Below are 23,177 nucleotides of genomic sequence, written 5' to 3'. Positions count from 1 at the left end.
CAGCAGGGGCTAAACTTAGAAGCCTGTGGGTGGCTTCCTTGCCACCTCCCACTGGGTTTCCTCCCCCTGGACCTGGGGGCTGGGTTCCTCTCTGGCCGGGACGGGTATGGCCCTGGGCAGCGTGTGACAGTCCCACCCTCCCATCTGGGCTCTGCCTGGGAGCTCAGGAAGGCCACAAGGCCAGAGGGGGCCAAGCTGAGGAGACAAGGAGGCTTTTGCATAGAACAAGATTTTGTTTTCAGTTTTTCTTCCTCCCCCTACCCCCAATTGTTAGCAGCTTGATGTGTCATTCTCCCCAGCAGGGGAGGGGCTGGAATGGCTTGGGTTGTAAACTCCCTCCCCCAGCCTTCCTGTCCCGTGGAGGGGCAGCTCGGCTGGGCTCTGGTTCAGGCTGGGTTCTGGTTCAGGGTCGGGTGGGCGGTTAAGGCTTGGCTGGTGTGAGAAGGCGGTCTGCTGTGTCTTCAGAGCTCATTCCTCCACTCTGGCTCTACTTGCAGGGACAGGCCATCTTCTCCCTCCCGCTCCTGGGGGAGGTAGTCGTGACCTTGGGGCCCTAGAAAGAAAAGAGGTGAGCCTGTCTTCCTTACCTTCTCCCCTAGTGCTGTCCCCTACCTGGCCCAGCCATACCTGAGGTAGAGGGCCTGAGCTTGCTCAGGCCTTGGAGCAAGTTCTGTCCCTGCTGCAGGTCCAGTTTGGCAGGGAAGGGGCACCCGGTGTACCCCCCGTTTTCTTTACAGAACTCCAGGAATCTGTGGGGTACAGGGACATTCACACACACAGAGCTGCGCAGGCCTGGCCGAAGAGCGCCGTTAGAGGCTGGAGGCTAGGCCTTGGTCCTGCTACACCGGCCTGTGCCTCTGGGCCAGTTGCTTATCCTCTGCCAGGTAACTTAAATGGGGGTATTGTGAGGACGAACAGACGAACCCACTGAACAGACCTGCGGATTAACTGAGCCACAAGGAGGTGCTTAATCTAGCTGCACCTGCCCCAGGTTGGGGGTTGTGGCTACCCAGAGGGATTATGGGGGTGGGAATGCTCACACTTTCCAGTCAGGGTCATGGCCCAGGAGGAGCGGGTTGCCCACCACGATGAGCAAAGCCTTGGCCCGGGTCACAGCCACGTTGAACCTCTGGAAGGAAGGAGTGCTAGGGTCATGGGAGGGAAGGACCTTAAGGAAGGAAGAATTCCTCAAACCGGCCACCAGCCCTCAAACCTTGGGGTTCTTAAGGAAACCCAGGTTAAAGTCCAGATCCAGCTGCACAAAGCTCTGGCTGCTCCGGACGGTGGAAATGAGGATGACGCTGCGCTCTTGGCCTTGGAACTCTTCCACGGAGCCCACCTGGAGGGTGAGAGACAGGGCCTGCAGCGCGGGGCTCACAGGGGAAGCAGAGGGGTGCACCCTGCCTCGGGGAGCTCGAGCTCCAAGGCCGGTGCAGGGAAGTCCCCGGGCATTTGTTGCAGTGGAGGGAGTGGGCAGGAAAGAGAATGGGAAGATTGCCCTGGAAGCTGACACCTGAAGGGGGAATCCAGGTAAGGGGGGGGTGCGGGCTAGAAAGGGTTCTCAGCCAAGAAAACACGGTGGCAAGGACTTGGTAACTCAGAGCAGTGGTTTTCAAACTTGCAGAAAGACAATCACTAAGTACTTGTTAAAGACAAACTGGAGGCCTTTAAACCAGAGAGCAAACCCCGGCTGCACGCTAGATCACCTGAGGAGCCCTACAAAAATAGCGATGCCCTGGTTCTGGCCCCAGGTAGCTGTGCCAACCCACCGGGTGGGGCTCTGGCAGCAGGCGCGCTAAAAGCTTTCCAGGTGATTCTTATCTGCAGGCAATGGTGAGAACCACCACGTGAGAGTCCAAGCACTGAATGACTCAGAGGGTGGGAAGGGTGAGCAGGGACACTATCACATGATGGGTCAGGCAGGCTGGGAGTTCGGACTTCATCCTCAGGGCAGAGGCCGTAAAACGGCCTGGTGGATAAGAATCAAGAATCTGGTGGGGTGCTTCTTGGTCCCGGCCCGGAAGGACAAGCGGACAAGCCGGGATCTGCAGGAGGGAGGGCTAGGGACAGCCCCACTGTGTCTCAGGCAGTGAGCGTGGGGCACCTTGGGGAGGTCTCTGGAAGTGGAGGGAAGTGCGGGGAGTGTGAAACAGCGGTGAGTGTCACCTTCAAGTCTTTGATGTCATCCAGTCCCCGAAGCTCCTTGTCAAGTTTGGTGATGCAATGACGGATTTTTTCCACCTGGAAGATGGGGACAGGTGCCCTTCTCTTATTCCATTACCCCAGTGCAAAAGGGAGCCAGGCAGGTGGCCAGAGAGCTGGGGGGCAAAGAGGCAGGGACAGCTGACCTCTGAGCTCTTCTGAGATACGGGGCCAGCAGAGGCCTGAGCTCCTGGAACCTCCACCTAGTGGTCTGGCTACGAAGGAGGTACCATCTGGAAGGGGGATGTCCCACCCTCGATGGGAACTGAGGGCCTGACCTGCTTCCGATATGGAGAGATGACACCCACGCTTCGGGGGCTCAGGCGGGCTTTGCCCTTCTTGGAGGAGGGGGCCAGGAGCAGCTTCAGGTAGGAGGTCACTGTGGCAGCCTCTTCTGGGTTGAAGAATGATGGGCTATTGCCCTCACGCTCATCCTTGCCCATTACGCCATGAAAGATGATGGGAAAGCCCTGGATAGGGGGTCAGGGGAAACCTTCAGCCAGACCTCCCGTCTCCCTTCCCTCCCACCCCCACACCCATGCAGGGAATGTGGGATCCCAGGCCAAGGTGACAAAGCCTGTGACTTCCACTCAGAGCCGCCTCCTACCTTGCACCTTCAGTAGGAGGGAAGCTGGGGTACAGGGGCGGCAGCTTGAGCCCCGGCCCTGTTTAGCCTCACCTGTCGAGGCAGACCCTCCCAGCGGCAGAAGCGCTCTCGGTCCACAACGTCCGCACAGGCCTGCAGCTCCCCTTCATAATAGAGTTGGTTAGGGATATCCAGGATGGTGGGGTGGGACCTGGGAGGCAGGAGGAGGAAGATTACTTCTGCCCCTCCCTCGGGGTTCCCCCTGCTCTACCTGCTCTGGGTCCACACACATCATCCTCCTGTCGCCCACCCCCTGGACGGCAGACCTGCTGAGCTACGGTGCCCCGCTAGGCGCTCAACTGCACGAGGCAGAACCCAACGGGGTTCCTGAGAGCATCTGGCCCGTGGATTTCATGGGCCAAATTTAAAAGGAAAACACAAGAAAGGGGGAACCCATCCTCAGGTTTCAATTTTGCCAAGGGAAGACAGTACAAAAACACCGATCACCTACTGTTGCCATTATCTGACGAAATAACGTGTTAACGCTAAAAGCAGAAGTAATAACACGACAGCTAAGGCCGACTGAACTTGTAAGTGGGACTTAATCTGAGGAACTCCGAACTTAGGAATTCAGCTGAGCATTTTAGGTCCATGAATTCCTTGACTAAAGCAGACATACAGCTCTTTAATTTGAATAACAATTAGGTTTATGAAAAACTGCCTTGTCCCAATTTTGCTGATTTCTCCTCGGACTGCCGGGAGACCAGACAATCCTGCAACACACAACTAAGCAAACCGCTCTGAAGTGAAGCCACTTGCAAGGCCAGAGACCATGAGCAGCAGTGATGGGGCTGGAGTGGAGATCCCATAACCTCGGAGCAGCAGGACCGCAGGATGGAGCCGTGGGCGGGGTGGGGGGGGGGGCTGCGTGGGGCGGGTGAAGGCACGGCGAGGGGGCGGGGCTACCTGTAGTTGCGCAGCAGCTTGGTTATGAACTGGGGGTTATAGCCATTGGAGCCCTTCTTGTATAGGGCGTTGTAGGTCAGCAGCCGCTCCAGCAGTGAGTACCCCAGCCCATGCTTCTGGGTCAGCGGGGAGCGCAGCACGGGCCCCAGCTGCCTAGGGTCTCCTGCCAGCACCAGCTGCCCTCCTGGATTGTCTGTTTCCTTGACTTCCATCAGCCCTGAGAGGCGGGGTGCCGTGGGGAGAAAGTTAAGCAGCGGGACCTCCCCCAACCCCATGCAGGGCGGTACACACGCAGCCCACCCTGAACCCCTCACCTGCTATGGCCACCAGACTCTCGGGCTCCATGGAGTGGCCGGCCTCGTCGATGAAGATGTGTGTGAAGTGATCGATGGGAAACTGAGCTGAGACCAACCTGGGGAGCGTCAGGCCGGGCAGGGGTCATATCCGGGCACCTGACCAGCAAACCTGAATGCCCACCCGGGCTGGCCCCTCACCCCACTGCCAGGCACCATTCTTCCCCAGCCCCGCTACCTCCTTACTTCCACACACGACTGACACACACACATACACGCATGCGCACACACGCTTCCCACCTGCTGGCCGTGATGAGGGTGGTAATCAAGACACGATATTCCTGCAGCTTCTTCTTGGCGGGAAACACGTAATCCCCCTTCTTTGCATCCCAGTTACAGCAGGGCTGTGGAGGGGGGGGGGGTCAGCCAGCTCCACCCATCCTCACCCTCACTCTGGGTCTCCCAGGCAATTTTCTCCACCTCTCACTGCCCACACAGGGAAATGGAAGGCCAGAGAGGGGTCCCGACCCACCCAAGCTCCTGCAGCGAGTTATCAGAATCCAGGTAATAACCTCATTTCCTGGCCCCAGCATCTACCCTGAACCTCCCAGCACCCACCATCCCTCAGCCCTGCACACTTCTCCAGATACCTTGATGTCCTCGGGCACCATGCGAATGTCCCTGCTGGGGGCCAGGAGGCGGTAGATGGATCTGGGCAGGTGGACCCGGAGCCGCTGACAGAGGAGGTCAGCCCCTGAGTTGGACGGAGCGCAGGCCAGGATGTGGGCTTTGGGCAAGTGTTTCACCACCTGGGGTGGGGATAAGCACAGTGTGGGAAGCAGCTTCTTTGGCTCCAGGAGGGGTAGGGGAGAGACTTGGTTGTGCCTCATGTTGGCACAGGGTGGCATTTGTGTCCCAGACCTGAGGGAAGCAGTGACACAAAAGGCAAGTTCTGACCACCCCCCGCCCCCCAGTCCAAGTACGCATTTTACTGCTGGAAACCTTGTGTAGTAAACATTCGAGTCTATGATGGCCGAAACATGACTGGTGACTCCCGAGTCGTGCAGGACCCACCCTGCCCAACAATGCTCAGCGGCCACACGGACTCGAGGCCAGCCTGGGGGTGATCAGGGAGCTGGAGGCGCCCAGCATCTGGGAGCTGCTTGGTCCCCGGGGGACTCAGCGTAGGCCCTGGGTCTATGCTCAAGGCCCCACCTGCTTGATGGCTTCCACTAGGGTGACAGTCTTGCCAGTGCCCGGAGGCCCAAAGATGATGTAGGGGGCTGGACGGGTGGTACCCATGACAATGTACTTCATGGCCTGCAGCTGCTCAGGGTTCGACTCCAGACTGCGGTCGTATAGCCTGGCAGAGGGGCCCGAAACAGGATGTCACCTGGTGTCCCAGAGGCTTCCCCGACTCCATCCCCAGTGCCCCCCAACTCCAAGTAGCCCCAGAGCACCCCTGCCCGGTCTCACTTGAGCTTCACATCTGAGGGCAGCAGCGGGACCCCACGGGAGGCCACGGGAAAGAGCATGGGCCACAGCGGCCAGTGCCCCGTGAGCTCCAGGGCGCGGTGCTGCACCCGCAGGGGCTGGCGGTTGAAGGTAAAGTTCACCTTGAAGGTCAGCCCATCCACAAAGCGGCTCAGGAGGCTTTGGGAAAGGAGAGGGGGGAAAGAGCTCCAGTTAGGGCCAGGACTCTGCATCTACCCTGATGTCCAGTCCCACCAGCAGAAGCTGCTACTGAGGCATCTCGGGGCTCCCCCTGAAGAAAAGCTCTGTCCCTGGGGCCCTACACATCTCAGGGAGAAACACATCTGCTGCTCTGGCCTAAGAAGTATCTATACACCCTTCTAGCAGCTCATGGGTCCCCCAACACCCACCTCGTGGAAAAGCTCAGCTTGACACGGTCCAATTCCACCTTATGTACAAAGCCCTTGTAGGTGACAGGGTCCTCCTGATGGGTCTCAGAGGACAGAAGTGCGAACAGGTGGTCACCCCGTAGCACTGAGGGGCGGCTCTCGGTCACCCCAGGAACCTGTGGGGTGTGGACACAAGCAAGCTTCTATCCCAGGGATGGCTACTGGAGGGCCCAACCGCCCGGCTCTTCACACCTCCTCTGAGGGACAAGGACTGAGGTGGTGTCCTTCTATCCCAAGACCCAGGGAGCTTTGCTGTTTTCCTCTTCCACCTGCCAGGGCAGAAGTCAGCGGAGGAGCAAAGAGACAAGTCTGCCCCAACTGCATAGAGATGCTGTGCTGGGAACGCTCCCTGAACAATTTCAGGACTTGAGAGCCAGATTCCCAGCCCATCCGTTTGCCCTCTTGGCCAACTCGGATCCTCCTCTGCCCTTGAAATCTTGCTCAAAACTCAAGCTACTGCAGGAATCTTTCCCTGCTCATCCCTAGCCCCTGCCTCTCTTAGCTGGTGTCCTCCTCGGCGCCTGTGTGCAGGACTCTATGCTCATGTGTTACTGTGGGCTTATGCATACGACACTCGACATATGAGAGCTGGAAAGGGATCTAAGAATTATCTAGCCCAGCTCTGTACTTTTTAGATAAGGGAACTAAGGTCCAGAGAGAGCGCGGGACTTGCCCAAGGCCACAGAGCTAGCAGTAGCCCTGTGTGGACTAAAACCCAGGCCCTCCCTCCCTGTTGCCCTGCTCCGACACCCATCTGGGGCAGAGGAGGACTACTCTGCTCCTTGCTGAGCTCTCTGGGGGCAGGAACAGGGTTCCCCCCTCAGCCTACGGGCTGGCTGACGTGAGCCCGCCCTCCCTGCACCAGATCCGAGCCCCGACCTCCAGGGTGAGCAGCCTGGGGTTCTGGTCTGCGGGGTCCCAGGTCATGGGCACCGACTCCAGGTCATAGTGGCGGATGTCATGCTCCATCTGCAGCTCCTCCAGGTGCAGCAGGAGCCGGAGCTTCACCTCGTAGTTCCTCCACTGCAGGCCTGTCTCCAGCTGGGCCCTGGCGTGACGGGTGGGTAGAGAGGAGAACAGGACGGGTCAGGCAACCCCAGTGCGCGGGAGCAGCCACCCTCCCAGCTCTGGGGCCCTGAAAGCACCAGGAATCAGAGAAGACTAGAAGGGCAGAGAAGCGGGTGGGGCTCAGAGGCCTCGGAGCACAGAGCCCTGGCTCTCCACTCCTTCCTTCCGACACCCCTGCCCCCACCTCACACCCGACTTGGCATCTGCACCACGGATCCTAGGGCCTGGAACATTCTCCCGCCAAGATGCTCCTGTGACATATGCCCTCGCCTCATTCAAATGTCATTCTCTGCTCAAATATCACCTTCTCAAAGAGGACAGCACTAACTGCCCTCCGCAAGACAGCACACCCCGTCCCCTTATCTGAAAGTGCAGCTTTACCGGCGTTCTTCATAGCCCTCAGCACTACATGAAACCATGAGATAGATGCTCATTTTCCCCCACTGCCATGGACAAGGCCCTCATGTGAATGGTTCACCTTGAACAGTGCCTGGCACGCGGTGCCTGCTCAGTACAGGAATGAAGGCGCACAGGAGGCTGAGGACAGAGCCATGGGGCAGGGCGAAGAGACATGGAAAGCCGCACGAGGGGGGCAGGAGGGTGGCTCTTACTTGATCTCCGCAATCTCCTTTGGGGCAGTGAAGATACTTGTCCCCTGAAGAAGGACGGGGAGCAGCTGCCGGAGGCGAGGGGGTGGGTAGTATGTGCCCAGTGCCATACTCAGCTCCAGGTCATAGCCCTTAGCGCTGTAAGAGTGGGGGAAGCAAAGTGACCACAAATTCAGAGCTCTCTCCCCTTCAGAGAGGTGGAGAAGGCCCCTCCCCGGCAGATGCAAGAAGCCCTTCTAGAAAACTATTGCTGAAGGGGGTCAGCAGCTTTTGCCCAAGGAGGCAGAACTCACTACCCGATGAAGCTGCTCATCCCAAGGCTGGACCATTCTCATTTTGGAACGCATCATACTTGCAAACATTCAAAAAACACACATGGGGGCGCCTGGGTGGCTCAGTCAGTTAAGCGTCTGCCTTCGGCTCGGGTCATGATCCCAGGATGCTGGGATCGAGTCCCGAATCGGGCTCCCTGCTCAGAGGAGAGCTGCTTCTCCCTCTCCCTCTGCCTGCTGCTCCCCCTGCTTGTGTGCTCTCTCTCTGTCTCTGTCAAATAAATAAAATCTTAAAAAAAAAAACAAACAACAAAACCCACATATGTTAAGACACATGTATGTAAATAGTATGGGTGTAAGTAATCAGAAAATAGCTAATAAATGAGTAAATAAGTAACATTCTCATTATCCAGGGATAACCAACATTTAACTCTTTGGTAGGTAAACTTCTAGACTTTGCCAATTTGTATTACATACATATAGTTTTAACAAAAAGAGCTCGACTGCTTACAGTTTGCTTTTCTAGCTCAGTTATCTTGTAAACCTCTAGCTATGTCAAAAAAAGATGTCTACACAAATTATAGGATTCCACTCATGGAATGTCCACATAGGCAAATCTATAGACACAGAAGGCAGATGCGTGGTTGCTCAGGGCTGGGAGGAATGGGGAGCAAAGGGGGTGGCAGCTAAAGGGCATGGGTTCCTTTGTGGGTGATTAAGTGTTCTAAAACGGATCATGGTGATAGTTGCCTGTATCTGTGAATATACTGAGAATCTAAATTGTATACTTTAAATGGGTGAATTGTATGGTATGTGAATTATCTCCATAAATCTGTAAAAAGGAGAGAGAGAGAGGTCTACCACAAGCTGCCTGACAATCTATCATACGATCGAAAATGCTTAGCATTTTTTCAGTTACCTGCAACTTTCTTCCCCAACAGAAAAGGTCTCTGAGGCCCGGAGGAGTTACAAACTCACTTGGGAAAGGGGCCCCGGCTTGGGCTCTGGGCTGGACTAGGTTGGAGGGAAAAGGAGTTACCGATCAGGTCTCTCTCCTTCCTCTATCCGGCTGGTCACTACAGGGTTTCCAGTGATCCGGGTCCGCTTGAAGGGAGTCGTGGGCTTCAGCTGTGCAGCCAGGGGACTGTGGGCAACGGCGGCCAAGAATCGGGCGATGTAGAAAGTACCAGCTCCTTCTGAACCCGGCTCCCCGGGGCCCAGCAGCTCCCAGAGCACTGTGGCCGGGAAGTAGCCCACAAAGCTGGTCTTGCAATGGACATGGAGCTCGTAGCACTCGCCTGAGGGAGGACAGCAGAGTTAGACGGGACAGGGGAGGGATGCTCCCCCAGCAGCCACAGCCCAGGGTAGGAGCCCCCCCACCCAACAGAGGGACAGCAAGAGCGTGTTTCCAGAGGCACCAACTCTTCCCAGGGCAAGCCCCTGTCCACCAAAGGCTCTTTCCTGTGGAAACCCACTCACCGGGGCCCAGTGGGCAGGGCAGCTCCTGGTCTCCATTGTAGAAGGCAAACTGGGGGGTCCGGCAGAGTGGGAAGAGGTGAGTGAGGGTGACAGGCTGGGTTCCTCCGTTCCGAAGCCTCAGGGTCAGCACCTCCTTGCGGTTCAAATCCAGGCGGATAAGGAGCTGCCCATCTCGGGCTTCATGGGGCCCCTGGACTTCCACGTCCACCCCATGTTTCCCGTGAAGATACTCATCCCTGGGGAGAGCGGGAGTCAAGGCGGGGCTGGGACAGGAGGGGCCTAGAACAGGGGAGGCTGGCGAAGTGCCCGCTGAGCTCAGGAACCCCACCGCCTCTCCCCAGACCGACTAGCTCCTTCCCTACCCTTCCCCCACTTCTTGAAGGAGGGGGCTTTACCCCAAACTGAGGCCACCCACTCTTCCATCAGCCAGACAGCTTCCCCCACCAACACCCACACCCACATACCTGTCGTAGAAGATCTTGGCTAGCAGTGACTTGTGTTTGCTGATGTCTGACCCCAGCTTCACTCTCCTCTTTTCTGGGAACCATACGTTGGCCCAGCGGTCGAGTCTGAAGAACCTGACCCGAGTCTTGGTGACGTAGGCCAGATTTGCAATCTTCATTCCATACAGCATGGAGGAGAAGCCAGGGGCAGGGGTCCCAAAGCTGCCGGAAGCAGAGGAGACTGGGAAGTGAGGGAAGGCAGGGCTGCCGGTGGTTTTGGGGGGGGGGGCAGAAGGGGACGCTGTCTGCGGGTCGCTCTGTGTGGGACACACCAGCCCTGCTGCGGAACAGGACAGGACCCAGGGACAGAGACTCAGGCCGGGGTCATAGGAATTTTTAATGTTTTCAGGGAATTCAATAGGACTTCCCAAGACAAAATATGATTGTTTTAAAACAGCAGGTTGTAGAGTGTGCATTTCTGAGGAGGAAAGCCCAGGACTGGGCTGGTGATTTGGAGGACTAAGGGAAGAGAGACAAAGAAATGAAGATTGGGGGGTGGGGTGCCAAAAAAAAAAAAGATAGCAACAACCCAGCGGAAAGAGCTAGGGCTAAGGGGAAGCTGAGTGAGTTGATTCAGAGGGGTGGACCTGGGGTCCTGCCTGACGGTGAGGAGGGAGAGAGGGGTCAGAGAGAGCACAGATGTCCATGGTGTGTGGACAAGGTGGCTGATCAGACAGCAGTTTCCACCTGAAGTCAAAGGGTGCAGGTGGACCCAAGCAGGAAGGGAAAGGATCCTTCTCCAGAGATCAAATAGCTTGGTTTTGTGCCTAGAGAAGGTGAAGACAGGGAAAACTGGTCAGAAGGACAATAAACTCAAGGTTTAGTGCCTGGAATTCAGTTTAGTCAACTCAACACTTACAGAGACCTGTTATGTGCCAGACCCTGCGCTAGGCCCTGGGGCGGGGGAGGGTTCAATGAGGCAGGAGACCCAGGCCTGCCTCGAGGAGCCCAGCACAGACTGAACACATGGATTCCGGCATTGCTGCCGGGGGCGCAGCCAGGGAGGGGCACGGAGCCAGGCTGGCCACGAAGGCTTCCCGGGGACAGCGGTCTGAACTGAGTCCTGAGGAATGAATGGGTGTCAACCAGGCACAAGAGCTCGGAGCGTGAAGTGTGAGCCCAGGTGGAGGGCTATGCAAGAACAGGTGCAGGGGGTCAGGCGGGACCTCCCACTCGGCCCCTGGCTGGGTCACCTCGGGCTACGTCACTTCTTGGGAGTCTCACTTTCCTCCCCTATGGAACAGGGATAAGGACAAGTTACCTGGCGGGGTTGCTATGAGGGTTGCCTGAGGGACGGGCGCTGCGGTGTCCATCTAGCCCAGCGCCTGGCACATAAGGAGATCTCCGTAAGGTGTGCTACGATTAGTATTACACACAGCCGGGGGGCACTACGGTGAAAAGGGCGGGGCGGGCGTGGTGGGAGGCAGCAGAGGTGGGCAGGGACCAGGTCACACAGGTTGGCATGCCAGGCCAGGAAGCCTAGACTTGACCCTTCCCCTCCTTTCCTGACAACCAGGAGCTGGGGGGCATCCCCACATGTGACACATCCAAGATCTGGACAGCTGACCACCCTCCCTCGGTGCGTTCTAGGGAACGCAAGCAAATTCGTTCGTAAGAACCATGGCAATCCCTATTTAACTTGGAAGGCTAAAGCAGCATGGTCACTCACTAGCGTGTAACGAGATCATTTATGGTCCGCACCATTCCCTGGTGCCCCCTGCCTGTCACTCTGCCCCTCTCCCTTCTCACCCCAAGCAAATGAGACTCATACTATTCGGAAAACTTTGAATCAGCTCTGATTTGTTTCAAAAAGATAGTAAGTCATTTCGAGAACATAACAGAAAATGCTCAGTAAATGTTACTTACTATTATTAGTATTCATATTAGTAGTAATAGTAGTACTAAGAGTAGCAGTGGTAGTAGGAGTAGCAACAACTTACTTTCAGCCCACGGCAGAAGCTACACTGCGGTTACAGAACACCCGCGGGTGGTGGGTTTTAAGCAGGGGAGTGGCAAGATCTTATGTGCATTTCAGATCACTCTGGCATCAGGATTGGAGGATGGATTTGCTGGAGGCAAGACTGTAGGCAGGGACACCAGTTAGAAAAAGGCCATTGCAACAGTCCAATTAAAAGATGACAAGGGCCTGAACGAGGTGGTGGTGAGGACAGAAGAGGGGCCAGATCTGATAATATTCAGAATGTAAAATCAGCAGAATCTGGTGATTAACAGGAGGGGGGAATGGAAGCAGGGGAAGAGGGAGGCGTCCAGACAGTGCTCAAATCCACGGCTTGGCTTCCGGGACCATTCCTGAGATAGAGGTAAAGACAGGAGGAGGAGAAGAAGGAGGCTGGAGGGCCGGCCATGATGTTTGGATTTGGACATGTTCAGTTCGAGATTCCTCTGGTCCAGAGGCGGCTGGCTCCAGGAGTCGGAAACTGAGAACTCAGGCCAAAGTCAAGCCTGAGTCTGGCCTAACACTCAGGAGTCCTCGGTGGTCCTTACAACCATGGAGGTGTATGGGATCTCCCCAGGCAGTGAGTTGTCTGAGAAGAGTCGCGACCAGGACAACCCAGGGAGGAGGAGAAAACTTCCTAAGAGAGGGAGGAGAATCAGCAGGAAGTCTCCACATCAGGTATCAGGCTCAAACGCTGCCGCCGAGAGGTCCAGTCGCAAAGGGACAGAAATCAGGAGGTGTCACTGTTATTCACCAGGGCCCCTCGGTAAGTTCCACAGATGGAGCACAAACTCAAATGGCAACAGAAGCCAGGTTCCACGGGCATGTTCCATACCTGTGCCCTCTCTGGCACCTGCATGGTCCCATTTCTGAGCCATCAGTGGAAGGACTCACGTCCCTCATAACTCCACTTAAGGAAACAGTGCAGGTGCTTTGAGATGCAGCCAGCTCTCAGCTTAGTGCTGGGGAGCAAACAGGGCTCTGAGGGGGCTGAGCAAACCTGAGAGCGCATGCCCTGTCTTGGCGGGGGGGTACTCCTTGCTACTCATCTCCAGACAGCTGTGGCCGGCAGGGAATGGAAGCCCAAGATGGCCAGATCTTTTGGCTTTTAAGAGAAGCCCAAATCAGGGTGCCTGGGTGGCTCAGTTGGTTGGCCGTCCGACTCTTGGTTTCAGCTCAGGTCATGATCTCCTGCTCCGGAGATGGAGCCCCGTATGTCAGGCTCCCCGCTCAATGGGGAGTCTGCTTCCCCTAAGCCCCCTCTCCCCACTCACACACACACACTCTCTCTCTCTCAAATAAATGAATCTTAAAAAGAGAGAGAGAGAGAGAGAAACCCAAATCAAAATTTGAATGTGAAACCTATTTTTGGAAACTTCCGCATGGGCCCAAGAGCAGGAGGAACTCAACTTTGCAAGTTTTGCAACTTCACTTCTGCCTTGGGTACTACCATCTAACTATTTCTCAAAATTACTCCCCATGTCTATTACCTACTACTCCTCAAATTCCCCTACCCCTGGTCTAAGGCGACAGCCGTAACAAAAAAAATTTTTTTCCATCAGAAACTTAGTACATACTTGTGGAAAAAAAAGTCCCAATTGTTGTATTCTACATCTAGGCACCTACATGTCTAGGAAAACAGATGAACACATCCAGATGACCAGATGAAAAGATGTTCCAAAGGCAGAGAAATGCAAATTACAGTCACACTGAGACACCATTTTACTTCCATTAGACCAACAAAAGTGGAAAATAGAGCATGTGTTACTCTTGGGCATATGTGCAGAAGTGGGCTGTTGAACATTGCTGGTAGAAAGGTGGAGTACAACAACCTTTCGGGAAACAATCTGGCAACGTCTCTGAACATCTGAAATACAGGTATCCTTTAACTCAGGAAATCACATTCCTGGGAGGGCATCCCATAGAAAGAACAGTGCCTAAGGATCTGATCCAACAATATTTAAGATGTAAAACAAATGTAAAGTAATGAACATAATGTAAAGTGAGGATGCTTACTGCAGATTTATTCACAGTGGTCGAAAACTGGAAACAAAAAAAGTGCCCATCAACAGGGAGACGGCTGAATAAATCGCCAATGCCTATAGCATGGAATAGTAGGCAGCGGTGAAAAAGAACACATCACACCTACCCAGATGGCTGAAATTAAAAGCCTGACAACACCAAATGCTGCCGAGGACACGGACACACCAGAACACTCCTGCATCGTCAGAGTATAAACTGGTACAATCCCTTTGGAAAAACACGCCGTTTCATGTCAAACTAAACATATGTCCCAGTGTTCTGATTTTTAACGAAAAGAACATTACGGGTGCAATAAAAATTCATTAAATAATGCAACCATAACACCTAGTACAGAGCTAGTACTGGTATTTATCCAATAAATACTTGCTGGGAGAATGAGCGAAAGGATTATCAAATAATTTCAGACTATGCTTTTATAGACAGAACAGATGACATTGCAAACACTCAACCATTGGCTGGCATAGAGCACTCTGCTGGGCAGGGGCCTGGGGTGTTACACGTCAAGTTATATACATGGTCCAAACTTGGACATATATAATATAATTATATAATAGTATTACATACCATTATAAATATAATAAATATATAACTTATATAATCCTTCACACATACTGTCCAAACTTGGACACATATATAATAATATATGAATATACATATAATAAGTACACATATAGATAAATATAATATATATAAAGGAAGGCAGGTAGTGGAAAGGAAGTAAAATGAAGACCATGACCCGGTCACACTACTTTTAGATGACTATGTACATTTGGAAATATTAGTTATAACCAAAAAGAATAAACTAAGGCTGACTTAAGTGATAAGAGCTATTATCAATAAGTTGCAGGGAAGTTGAGAAATGGGCTCAGGAAACCGGCAGGAACTAGGGAAGGCTGAGCAGCCTCATCCTAGACAAGGTCACAACAGAGGATGAGTCCAGCTGCCAACCACCAAGAAAGAGGTCAAGCAACTTGCCTAAGATTTAAAAATAAAAATAAACACATATTAACCCTGTGACCCAGCAACTCTCCTCCCAGGTATATCCCCAAGTGAAATGTACAGGAATGTTCACAGAGATTTTATTCAACATGGCCCCAAACCCAGAGCAATGTTCATGAACAGAAGAACAGATAAACTGATTTGTATTCAGATGTAGTGTAATACTCAGTGATAAAAAGAAACTACCGATGAACACAACATGGATGAATCTCAACCAGGAGGGCTCAGTTGATTTGAGTAGGCAGGCGGACTCTCTACCTTGGGGTCATGAGTTTGCACCCCACGTTTGCAGTAGAGTTTACTTAAAACAAACAAAACATTATGCTGAGTGAAAGGTGGCTTTCACAAGAGTGCATACCTGGGGCACCTGGGTGGCGAAGTTGGTTAAGCGTCTGACTCTTGGTTTCAGCTCAGGTCATGATTTCAGGGTTGTTAGATCCAATGGTGGGCTCAGCGGGAAGTCTGCTGGGAATTCTCTCTCTGTCTCCCCCTCTGCCCCCCTTCTCAAGTAAATAAAATCTTTACAAAAACAAAACAAAAAAACCCAAGAGTGCATGCATACCTCTTGATTCTTAAATGAAGTTCCAGACAAGCACAATCTCAAAAAAAAAAAAAAAAAAAAAAAATCAGCAGTGGTCTCCTCTGGGTGGGTAAGGGTGAAGACCAACCAGGAAAGATGAGAGAACTTTTGGGGGTGATGTCATGTTCTATGTCTTGATAGGGACTACACAGGATGTATGGATTTGTTAAAACTCATAGAATGATATAGTTAAAATGTGTCCATTTCACAGTCTTTAAGTTTTACTTAAATCTGGAACTATTACGGTTAATAATAATCATGCTGAAGCGTTTGGGGTGAGGTGCACTGAAGTCTGTAACTTACTCAGAAATGCATCGAAGATACTAAGATGGATCGACAGGTGTGCAAAATACTAATTAAGAAATCTAGGTGAGGGTATATGGGGGTTTGCTGTACAATCATTTCAACTTTTCTTTATGTGTGAAGTTTGTCATAATAAAATGGGGAAAAAAATCCCTACGATGTATTAGAGGTCTACCAGATGATCAGGAATGATTTCTGTGATGTACTGCTGAGTAAGAAAAGCAGGATATGGAAAATGCATATGGCACGATCCTTTTTATTTATTTATTTTTAAGATTTTTATTTATTTATTTGAGAGAGACAGACAGAGCATTAAGCAGGGGGAGCAGCAGGCAGAGGGAGAGGGAGAAGCAGCAAGCTCCCCACAGAGCAGGGAGCCTGACTCGGGGCTCGATCCATCCCAGGACTCTGGGATCATGACCTGAGCCAGGGCAGGCACTTAGTGACTGAGCCACTCAGGTGCCCCAGCATGATCCTTTATAAGTAAAACAACCCAAAGAACACCCTGGTTGATATCATGAGTTTTCTGAGCATGGGGCAGAAAGTGGAAATGGAAATGGAGGTAGGATACTGATAGGGGGAGGGACCCACAATAACAAGGATATATTATAATGATCCCAGAGGGGGCACACCGACAGGAGTTTGAAGTAAGGATGGGCGCATAAAGAGATAAATGATGGGGTGGACAGCCAAAGGATCAAAAAACTTACTAACACAGAACATTAACGGCCCTCACTCCCAACTACCAGTTTAACTGTTCGAGGTGTATTTTTCTGTATGTACCTTTTTATATAAAGACTTTTTTAAAAGAATATTTTATTTATTTATTTGGCAGAGAGAGAGAGTGCACAAGCTGGGGGAGCAGCAGGCAGAGGGAGAAGCAGGCTCCCTGCTAGGCAGGGAACCTGACGCAGGACTCGGGCACCCCTAGACTTTTTTTTTTTTTTTAAGTAGGCTCCACAACGAATGCGGGGCTTGAACTCACAACCCTGAGATCAGCACCTGAGATCAGGTGTGCCTGGGTGGCTCAGTGGGTTAAGCATCTGCCTTTGGCTCAGGTCATGATCCCAGGGTCCTGGGATGGAGTCCCCTGTCGGGCTCCCTGCTCAGTGAGGAGGAGCCTGCTTCTCCCTCTCCCTCTGCTAGCGCTCTCTGGCTCTCTCTCTCTCTAATAAATAAATAAAATCTTTCAAAAAAAAAAAGAACCTGAGATCATGAGTCAGACACTCCACCGACTAAGCCACCCAGGTGCCCCAAAGACTTTTTTTAAGCACACAAATTCTTCCTGTGTGCAGCACACTCTCTCCTGCAACAGACTTCTTTCACCACCATGGACATCCTTCTCGGACATTTTACCAAGCCCCCTTGCTCTTTGGGATGGCTCTAAATGACAGCATGGTATGAATGCAGGTGGGTGTGTTTCACTACTTGTCCAGTGATAGACAGTTAGGCACCTACAATTTTTGCCTATTTCAAATGTTATAATAACCATCCATGCACAAAAACTCTTGTAGGAGACTCATGGGACAAATGCCTTCAAAGCAGAACTTCCGGATCAAACAGAATGACTCTTCACAACTTCGGAAAGGTCTGCCAAACAACCCTCTAAATGGGTTGTACAAACAACGTTATCACTGACAAGAATTTGAGAATACCCTTTTCCCAGACCCTAACGCCAGCAATCTTCAATCTTTTCAACTTTTGACAATCTGATAAACAAACAAACAAACAAACAAACAAAAATGGTACCTTGCTTAAATCTGCATTTCCCTCATCACTGACATAGTCGAGGATCTTTCCTTCTGTCTGTTAGTCATTTGGGTTTCTTCCCCTAAATCAGGAGTTATCACCAAACACAAATCAGATCATGGCCCCCATTCATGACCCCACGGTCTATAAGATGGAGTCCAACCTTTTAAATACGGCATACTTGGATCCTCTGCATAACAAGGATAATGCAAACACAGTAACACCATCAACATTTATTGGACACTCCTGAAGTCCCTGAATGCATGATCTCATTTAATCCTCACAACCAGGTAGCAACTATTATTATCCCGTTTTAGAGAAGATACTGAGGCACAGGTCCTCACGTCAATCCCTCCTCAACCCTCCACCGTACCTCGGCCATTCCCAACTACTTAGATCACTCTCCAGACTTTCCTGTCCTTGTGGGCATCCTCAGTCTGTAATGCCCTGCCCTTGGCCCGTTATTGTATGGTGAACAATAATGAATCTTTTTAGATGCAGTGCAGGAAAAGCGGCTAGAGGAATGGCATTTCAGAACAAAATACCAAATCTGGCAACGATCTTAAAGGGACATCTAGTTCTGTGTTTTACAAACCGTGAGCTGCAACTCCCATTAGTGGGTCAAGACCAGGATTTTTATTTTTATTTTTTTAAAGATTTTATTTATTTATTTATTTATTTGACAGAGAGAGACACAGCAAGAGAAGGAACACAAGCAGCAGGGGTGGGAGAGGGAGAAGCAGGCCTCCCGCCGAGCAGGGAGCCCGATGCGGGGCTCGATCCCAGGACCCTGGGATCATGACCTGAGCCGAAGGCAGACGCTTAGTGACTGAGCCACCCAGGCACCCCATGAGACCAGGATTTTTATAAAACTGAAGTAGAACAGAATAAAAACTATCAGAGGGCAGGGAGTGAGACTCTTTACTGTTTCAAGCACACACATTGTTCTGTGAAAGCGGGGCATCCCAGGCCCCGAAGCAAAATGTATTCTTTACTGCCAAGAGAGGTCTCACCACCCAGCCATTCTTCACGCCAGAAGCATCTTTCTACAACCCTGAATCCGTCAACTCCTACTTTGAACTTTCTGTGCTTTCCTATTTCTGTTAAGATTAAAAGTAAGCAAACAAACAAGGCCTCTTGGCAGCGGCAAGGTCCTGCCCCATGGGGCGCCTGCCTCCCCCCCTCTGGCCTCCCGTGACGGTCACGGAGTTCACTCTAAGCTTGTGAAGGTGCTACTCCCCCTGGGTCTGGAATGCTGTCCCCTTCCCCCTTATGTCCGTGAACTCCCGTTTATCCTTCCAGATTCTGTTCCAACATCACCTTCTCCCAGAAACCTCGGATTCCTAGACCAGGTCGAGGCTCCGAGTTACACACTCCAATCATGTCCTGGACCTTTTGTTCCTAGCACTTATCACAACTGTAATTAAATAATGATGTTTCACTGCCGCTGACTTCCTTAGACAGGTTCCTTCTGTGCATCTACAGCAACTCATGCAGTTTTGCTTTGCTCACAGGAAGTATTCGGCCAAGATTCGTTGAAGAAAAGAATGAGTCTCCTCCCCAAGTTCCTGTCACGAAACTTCTCGTGACACCCGTCGTTCCTCCATAGGACAGCCTCCCAACCATCTCTGTAGTAATGACAGCTACCACTTCCAGAGCCCACACAATAGGCTTCGCAAGGTAAAGGCTTTTACCTAGGGAGCTCATTTTGGCCTCACCCAACCCTCAGAGAAGGGCATTCTTTTAGGCGCGGTAACAGGAAAATTTAGATAGTTGTTCAAAAATCCAATGCAAAACTCGTAAATGGCCCAGCCAAGATCTGAACTCCAGCTATCTAAACACTATCCCAGCCCCTGCAGGACTCTATTTCATTTGTCCACACATCTGTCACCCCCCCCCCACCCCAACCCCCACTAGACTACGATTAGAGGCAGGAACCCAGGCACAGTCGCAGAGCCTCATTAAACATTATTTGCTAAATAATGACCAACCTGGCAGCGAGCATCACAACATCCTGAAATAACCTAGCTGGCCCCTCCCGCCATAGGAAATCTCCCTACAATTCCTGCCAGGGGGTGACTTGCTATAGCTCTCCCGGTGACCCATTCTCTGAGATCAACTCTAGATCAACTCGACTAATTCAATTCCATCCTGCCAGTACTTACAGAGCACCTACGACCTACCTGGGGACTGCCGAAAGGTGCTTATGTGACCAAAAGCCTGTCCCCACCTTCAGATGATCTGACAGTCTGGTTGGGGAGCCGGCCACATACTAGCTCCAGCACAACACAAGGCAGTGCAATTGGGCTATATAACCTGGCTGTGGAGAACGAGCTCCGAGGGCCCAGAGGAAGCAGCAGTGAATTCTCTAATCCTAACAGAAATCTCCAGCCACCAGGCCTGGGGAGGGGGAGGGGGGTATGTTGAATGAACCTAGTTCTGCCTTCTGCAGTGACAGGTATAATCCTCTCCACCATGACAGTCTTCAAAATAGTCAAGGATTACTATCTTGTTCTCTCCAATGTCTCTCTTTTCAAGCACACATTTCTCAAGGTTGTTTTTTTTTTTTTTAAGTAATCTCTACATCCAACATGAGGCTTGAACTCATGACCCTGAAATCAAGAGTGGCATGCTCTACCAACTGAGCCAGCCAGGTGCCCCTCTTAGGTTTTTTTGACTGGGTCTCATGACAGAATATGAATCAACATAGAAGCTTTTTCTCTTCCTCCTCCGAGCATTAACACTACCTCTAGCCTTCAAATCCAAGGCCAAGGTCAAGGTCACCTTCTCCAGCGAATTCCCTAATTACAGAGGAGTGGTATCTATTTGCATAAGAAAACACAAAATTCCCTAATAATTACAGGGGGTGGTATCTTAAAATGCATATGGTAAAAATTACTTTTGAAACCCCTTAAATTCACTCATGATGTGCATTATATCTGGTTTTCCGTATATGCAGTCTGACAGAGCCTGTTTTTCCCCAGGACTGGAACATGTTGCGTAGCTTTGGTTTAGAGCTGATAAAAAGACTCTCTCCTTGACCAAACTTTAGTCAGGCTCCTCTGAACCCCCTTCTCGATTAGGCCTCAACCTTGCCCCCCACCCCTTAATGTGTCCCATCCACTGACCCATCTCTCTGCTGTTGGCTATCAGTTCCCAGCTGTCTTTGCTGTGTTGGGAGTAAAGCTTGCTTTCCCCTACTACAATAGTCTTATTAAAGTCTTCTCCACCAGTCTAACAAGTATCCAAGAATACATTCTGTAACAGAGCCAAAAGTAGTAGTTGACTTGTGTTCAGAGCCACAGCTACACTTATATTTTGTGAACATAGGTGAATTCAGGGATGTGAAGGGCTGATAATGTCTCAGTTGTAACTGCTCTTTCCTTAATTCTCTTTGGCAGAGAGAAGTATATTCCTTATCTCTATTATATTCCTCATGTTATCTGGCCATTTATGATAGTATATTGTATGCATGCATACACCATGCCTTATTATAGCCTCTGGCTCCCCTGGGCTCACGTATTATTCATCTTTATATTCCCCACAGTGCCCAGCACAGGGTGAGGGCATAAACAGGTCATAATGGTTGCCCCTCTCTCAGATGCTGCTCGAGCCTGTTAATGTCCCTCTTAGAATGTGACACTCATTACTGGGGGAAAAAAAAAATCCAGATATGATCTGGTCACTACGTCCTCCCCCAACCGAAACCACACTTCTATTAACACAGTCTACCACTTCTTTGACTCTTTTAGCAGCCACACCGGCCTTCTGGTCTGTTAAAACCCAGAGCGTTTTTCAGGAGGAAAGACAGGAAGCCGACATCCCCATCACCCCGTATTTATTTGTGTAAGTCTTCACATTTATCCCTGTTAAATCGTGTCGTGGTTTTCGGCCCAAGGCTGCAGCCTGCTGATAGGTGCTTCTGAAGCACAATTCTGTGGTTTGCCAGAGAGAAGTGTCTGATTTTCACTTCGATGCTAGCCGGAAAAGGGGACCAAACAGCCCGCAGCCACAGGGGGAGAAGGGCCTCCAGGAGGCTGGCCCTGGGTCTCCATGGAGAAGCCACAGGTGCTAATGGAGGTTTGGTACGCACGTAGTTTGCGACCTTTTCTTCTTTGCCGAGCTGCCCGAGATTCTCCCTCCGACCCCAGCCCCGCTCAGCTCCCCGGGATAGCGGAGTCCCCCTGCAGCAGCCCCTCGGCAGCGGGGCGGGGGGTCCCCGCAGAGCCCGCGCCAGGGCCGGCCGCCAGCGGCAGGCAGCTCCCTCCCGCGGTCCCGCGATGCCTGGGCCCCCCTCCCGCGCTCCCCTCCCCCCACGCCGAGCGCAACCCCCCGCGCTCCCCGTCCTCCCCCCGCGAGCGGCGCGTGAGCGCGGGACCCCGCTCCCCGGCCCGGACCGCCGGTGGTGGTGGGGAGGGGGGGCGCGGGCTGCGCGGGAGGCTCTGCGCGGGGACCGGGCGCAGGGGCCCGGCCGGGCAGAGCGGGCGGGCTCCGGGCGGCGCTGGCGGGGCGTGGGCACGGCGCGGGAGGGGAGGTCTGCGCCGCCCCGGGACCGGCTTGCGCCACTGGTGGAGCTGAGTCCCTCTGCGCCCCGGGGCGGGAAGGGTGGCCCCGCGGCGGGGGTCGTGGCGGCGAGCTGGGCCCGCGAATCTGGGCCGGGGAGTGGGCCGGCCCGTACCTGATCTTGAAATCCCAGTTATAAACGGTCCGCAGCCGCTCGCGATCTGTCTCCATGTCCAGTCCCCGATCGACCAGGAAACTCTCGAAGCACTGGCCCGTCTCCCGGAGCTGCCGGCAGCTGAACTTACTGGGCATCGCGGCGGCGGCTGCGGCCCAGGCAGGAGGGTCCGTGGAAATGAAACTGAAAGTCGCCGCCGCGGATGTAAGTTGGCGGCCCTGGGATGCGGGTGCAACAGGGGAAAGCCCCCTAACTCTGACCCCTGGTTCTGCAGGCTCCCTTCTCCCCACCAGGCTTCCCTCCTCTGTTCTTTTCCTACCTGAGCCTTCCCTTCGGTCTCTCCGTCCTATCCCCTCCCCCTCCTCCCATTAACTCTTTCCTAAGGAGTCTGACCCCTCCCTCAGGGCCCTCCCCTTACCCCAAGCTCCCTCCCCTGGCTTCGAGCCAGAATCCGAACGTGGCTACCGCCTGGGGCCCCCCTAGCCGCCCTGGCGGACTTCCGAGCCTTAGCTGGGGCTACTCCCACGCCCACCCCCCCGGGCCTCGGGACTTACTGAAAAGCGGGAGAGCAAAGGGCAGGGACTGGGACCTGGGTTGGCTGCCGCTGGGCTGGGGAAGCTCATCCAGCACCTCCCCCAGACTGCTAGGGACAGAAACCAGTACGGAAGCGCGGCACGCCCCCCTCCCCCATTCTCCCTCCCCGGGCTTTTCAGACGCAGGGAGGAAGGCATAAGAGCCAAAGAAGTTCGGGGGAAAGAACCAAGTGTCTCTGAGATAAAGGTGTGTGTACGTGTGGGAGGGAGGGACAAGGGGCTCCGCCAGCACGAACAGTCATTACTTTTCTCAGCCGCACAGGTTTCGTTTTAGTGGAAAGGCTGGTGATCCCTGCCCTTGAGCTACGTATTTGGGCACTTAATTGCATTCCAGTCTGTATTGCTCTTTAATTGTTACGAGTATATAAGCAAGGGT

The 23,177-nt window shown here is 52.7% G+C and overlaps 1 protein-coding gene across 7 annotated transcripts; it reads right to left on the bottom strand.

The window, feature by feature from the left end:
* Window positions 1–210: 210 nt before the first annotated feature.
* On the bottom strand, window positions 211–22,880 carry MOV10 (Mov10 RISC complex RNA helicase). 7 transcript variants are annotated; one of them, XM_027597082.2, is made up of 22 exons: window positions 22,209–22,339; window positions 11,840–11,980; window positions 10,587–10,666; window positions 9,861–10,061; window positions 9,397–9,529; window positions 8,957–9,215; window positions 7,649–7,783; window positions 6,849–7,017; window positions 5,931–6,085; window positions 5,524–5,700; window positions 5,263–5,410; window positions 4,698–4,856; window positions 4,348–4,451; window positions 4,069–4,166; window positions 3,755–3,971; window positions 2,882–2,999; window positions 2,481–2,672; window positions 2,167–2,241; window positions 1,214–1,339; window positions 1,041–1,129; window positions 628–749; window positions 211–553 (listed from the first exon to the last, which is right to left on the bottom strand). In XM_027597082.2, the coding sequence occupies exons 4-22, from the start codon at window positions 9,942–9,944 to the stop codon at window positions 462–464; spliced, it is 2,652 nt and encodes an 883-aa protein (XP_027452883.1). In that variant the 5' UTR covers window positions 9,945–10,061; window positions 10,587–10,666; window positions 11,840–11,980; window positions 22,209–22,339; the 3' UTR covers window positions 211–461. The 7 variants fall into 7 exon arrangements, with proteins under 7 accessions (XP_027452883.1, XP_027452835.1, XP_035582895.1 ...); XM_027597034.2 differs by lacking the exons at window positions 10,587–10,666; window positions 11,840–11,980 and adding an exon at window positions 22,763–22,880 and having other exon boundaries at window positions 9,397–9,632; window positions 22,209–22,391; XM_035727002.1 differs by lacking the exons at window positions 10,587–10,666; window positions 11,840–11,980 and adding an exon at window positions 22,763–22,859 and having other exon boundaries at window positions 9,397–9,632; window positions 22,209–22,426.
* Window positions 22,881–23,177: the final 297 nt, after the last annotated feature.

The sequence above is a fragment of the Zalophus californianus genome, chromosome 4 (genome assembly GCF_009762305.2).
Source record: "Zalophus californianus isolate mZalCal1 chromosome 4, mZalCal1.pri.v2, whole genome shotgun sequence".
Classification (NCBI taxonomy): Eukaryota; Metazoa; Chordata; class Mammalia; order Carnivora; family Otariidae; genus Zalophus; species Zalophus californianus.
Note: the sequence above shows the minus strand (reverse complement) of the source record. Positions and strands in the feature narration are given on the sequence as shown.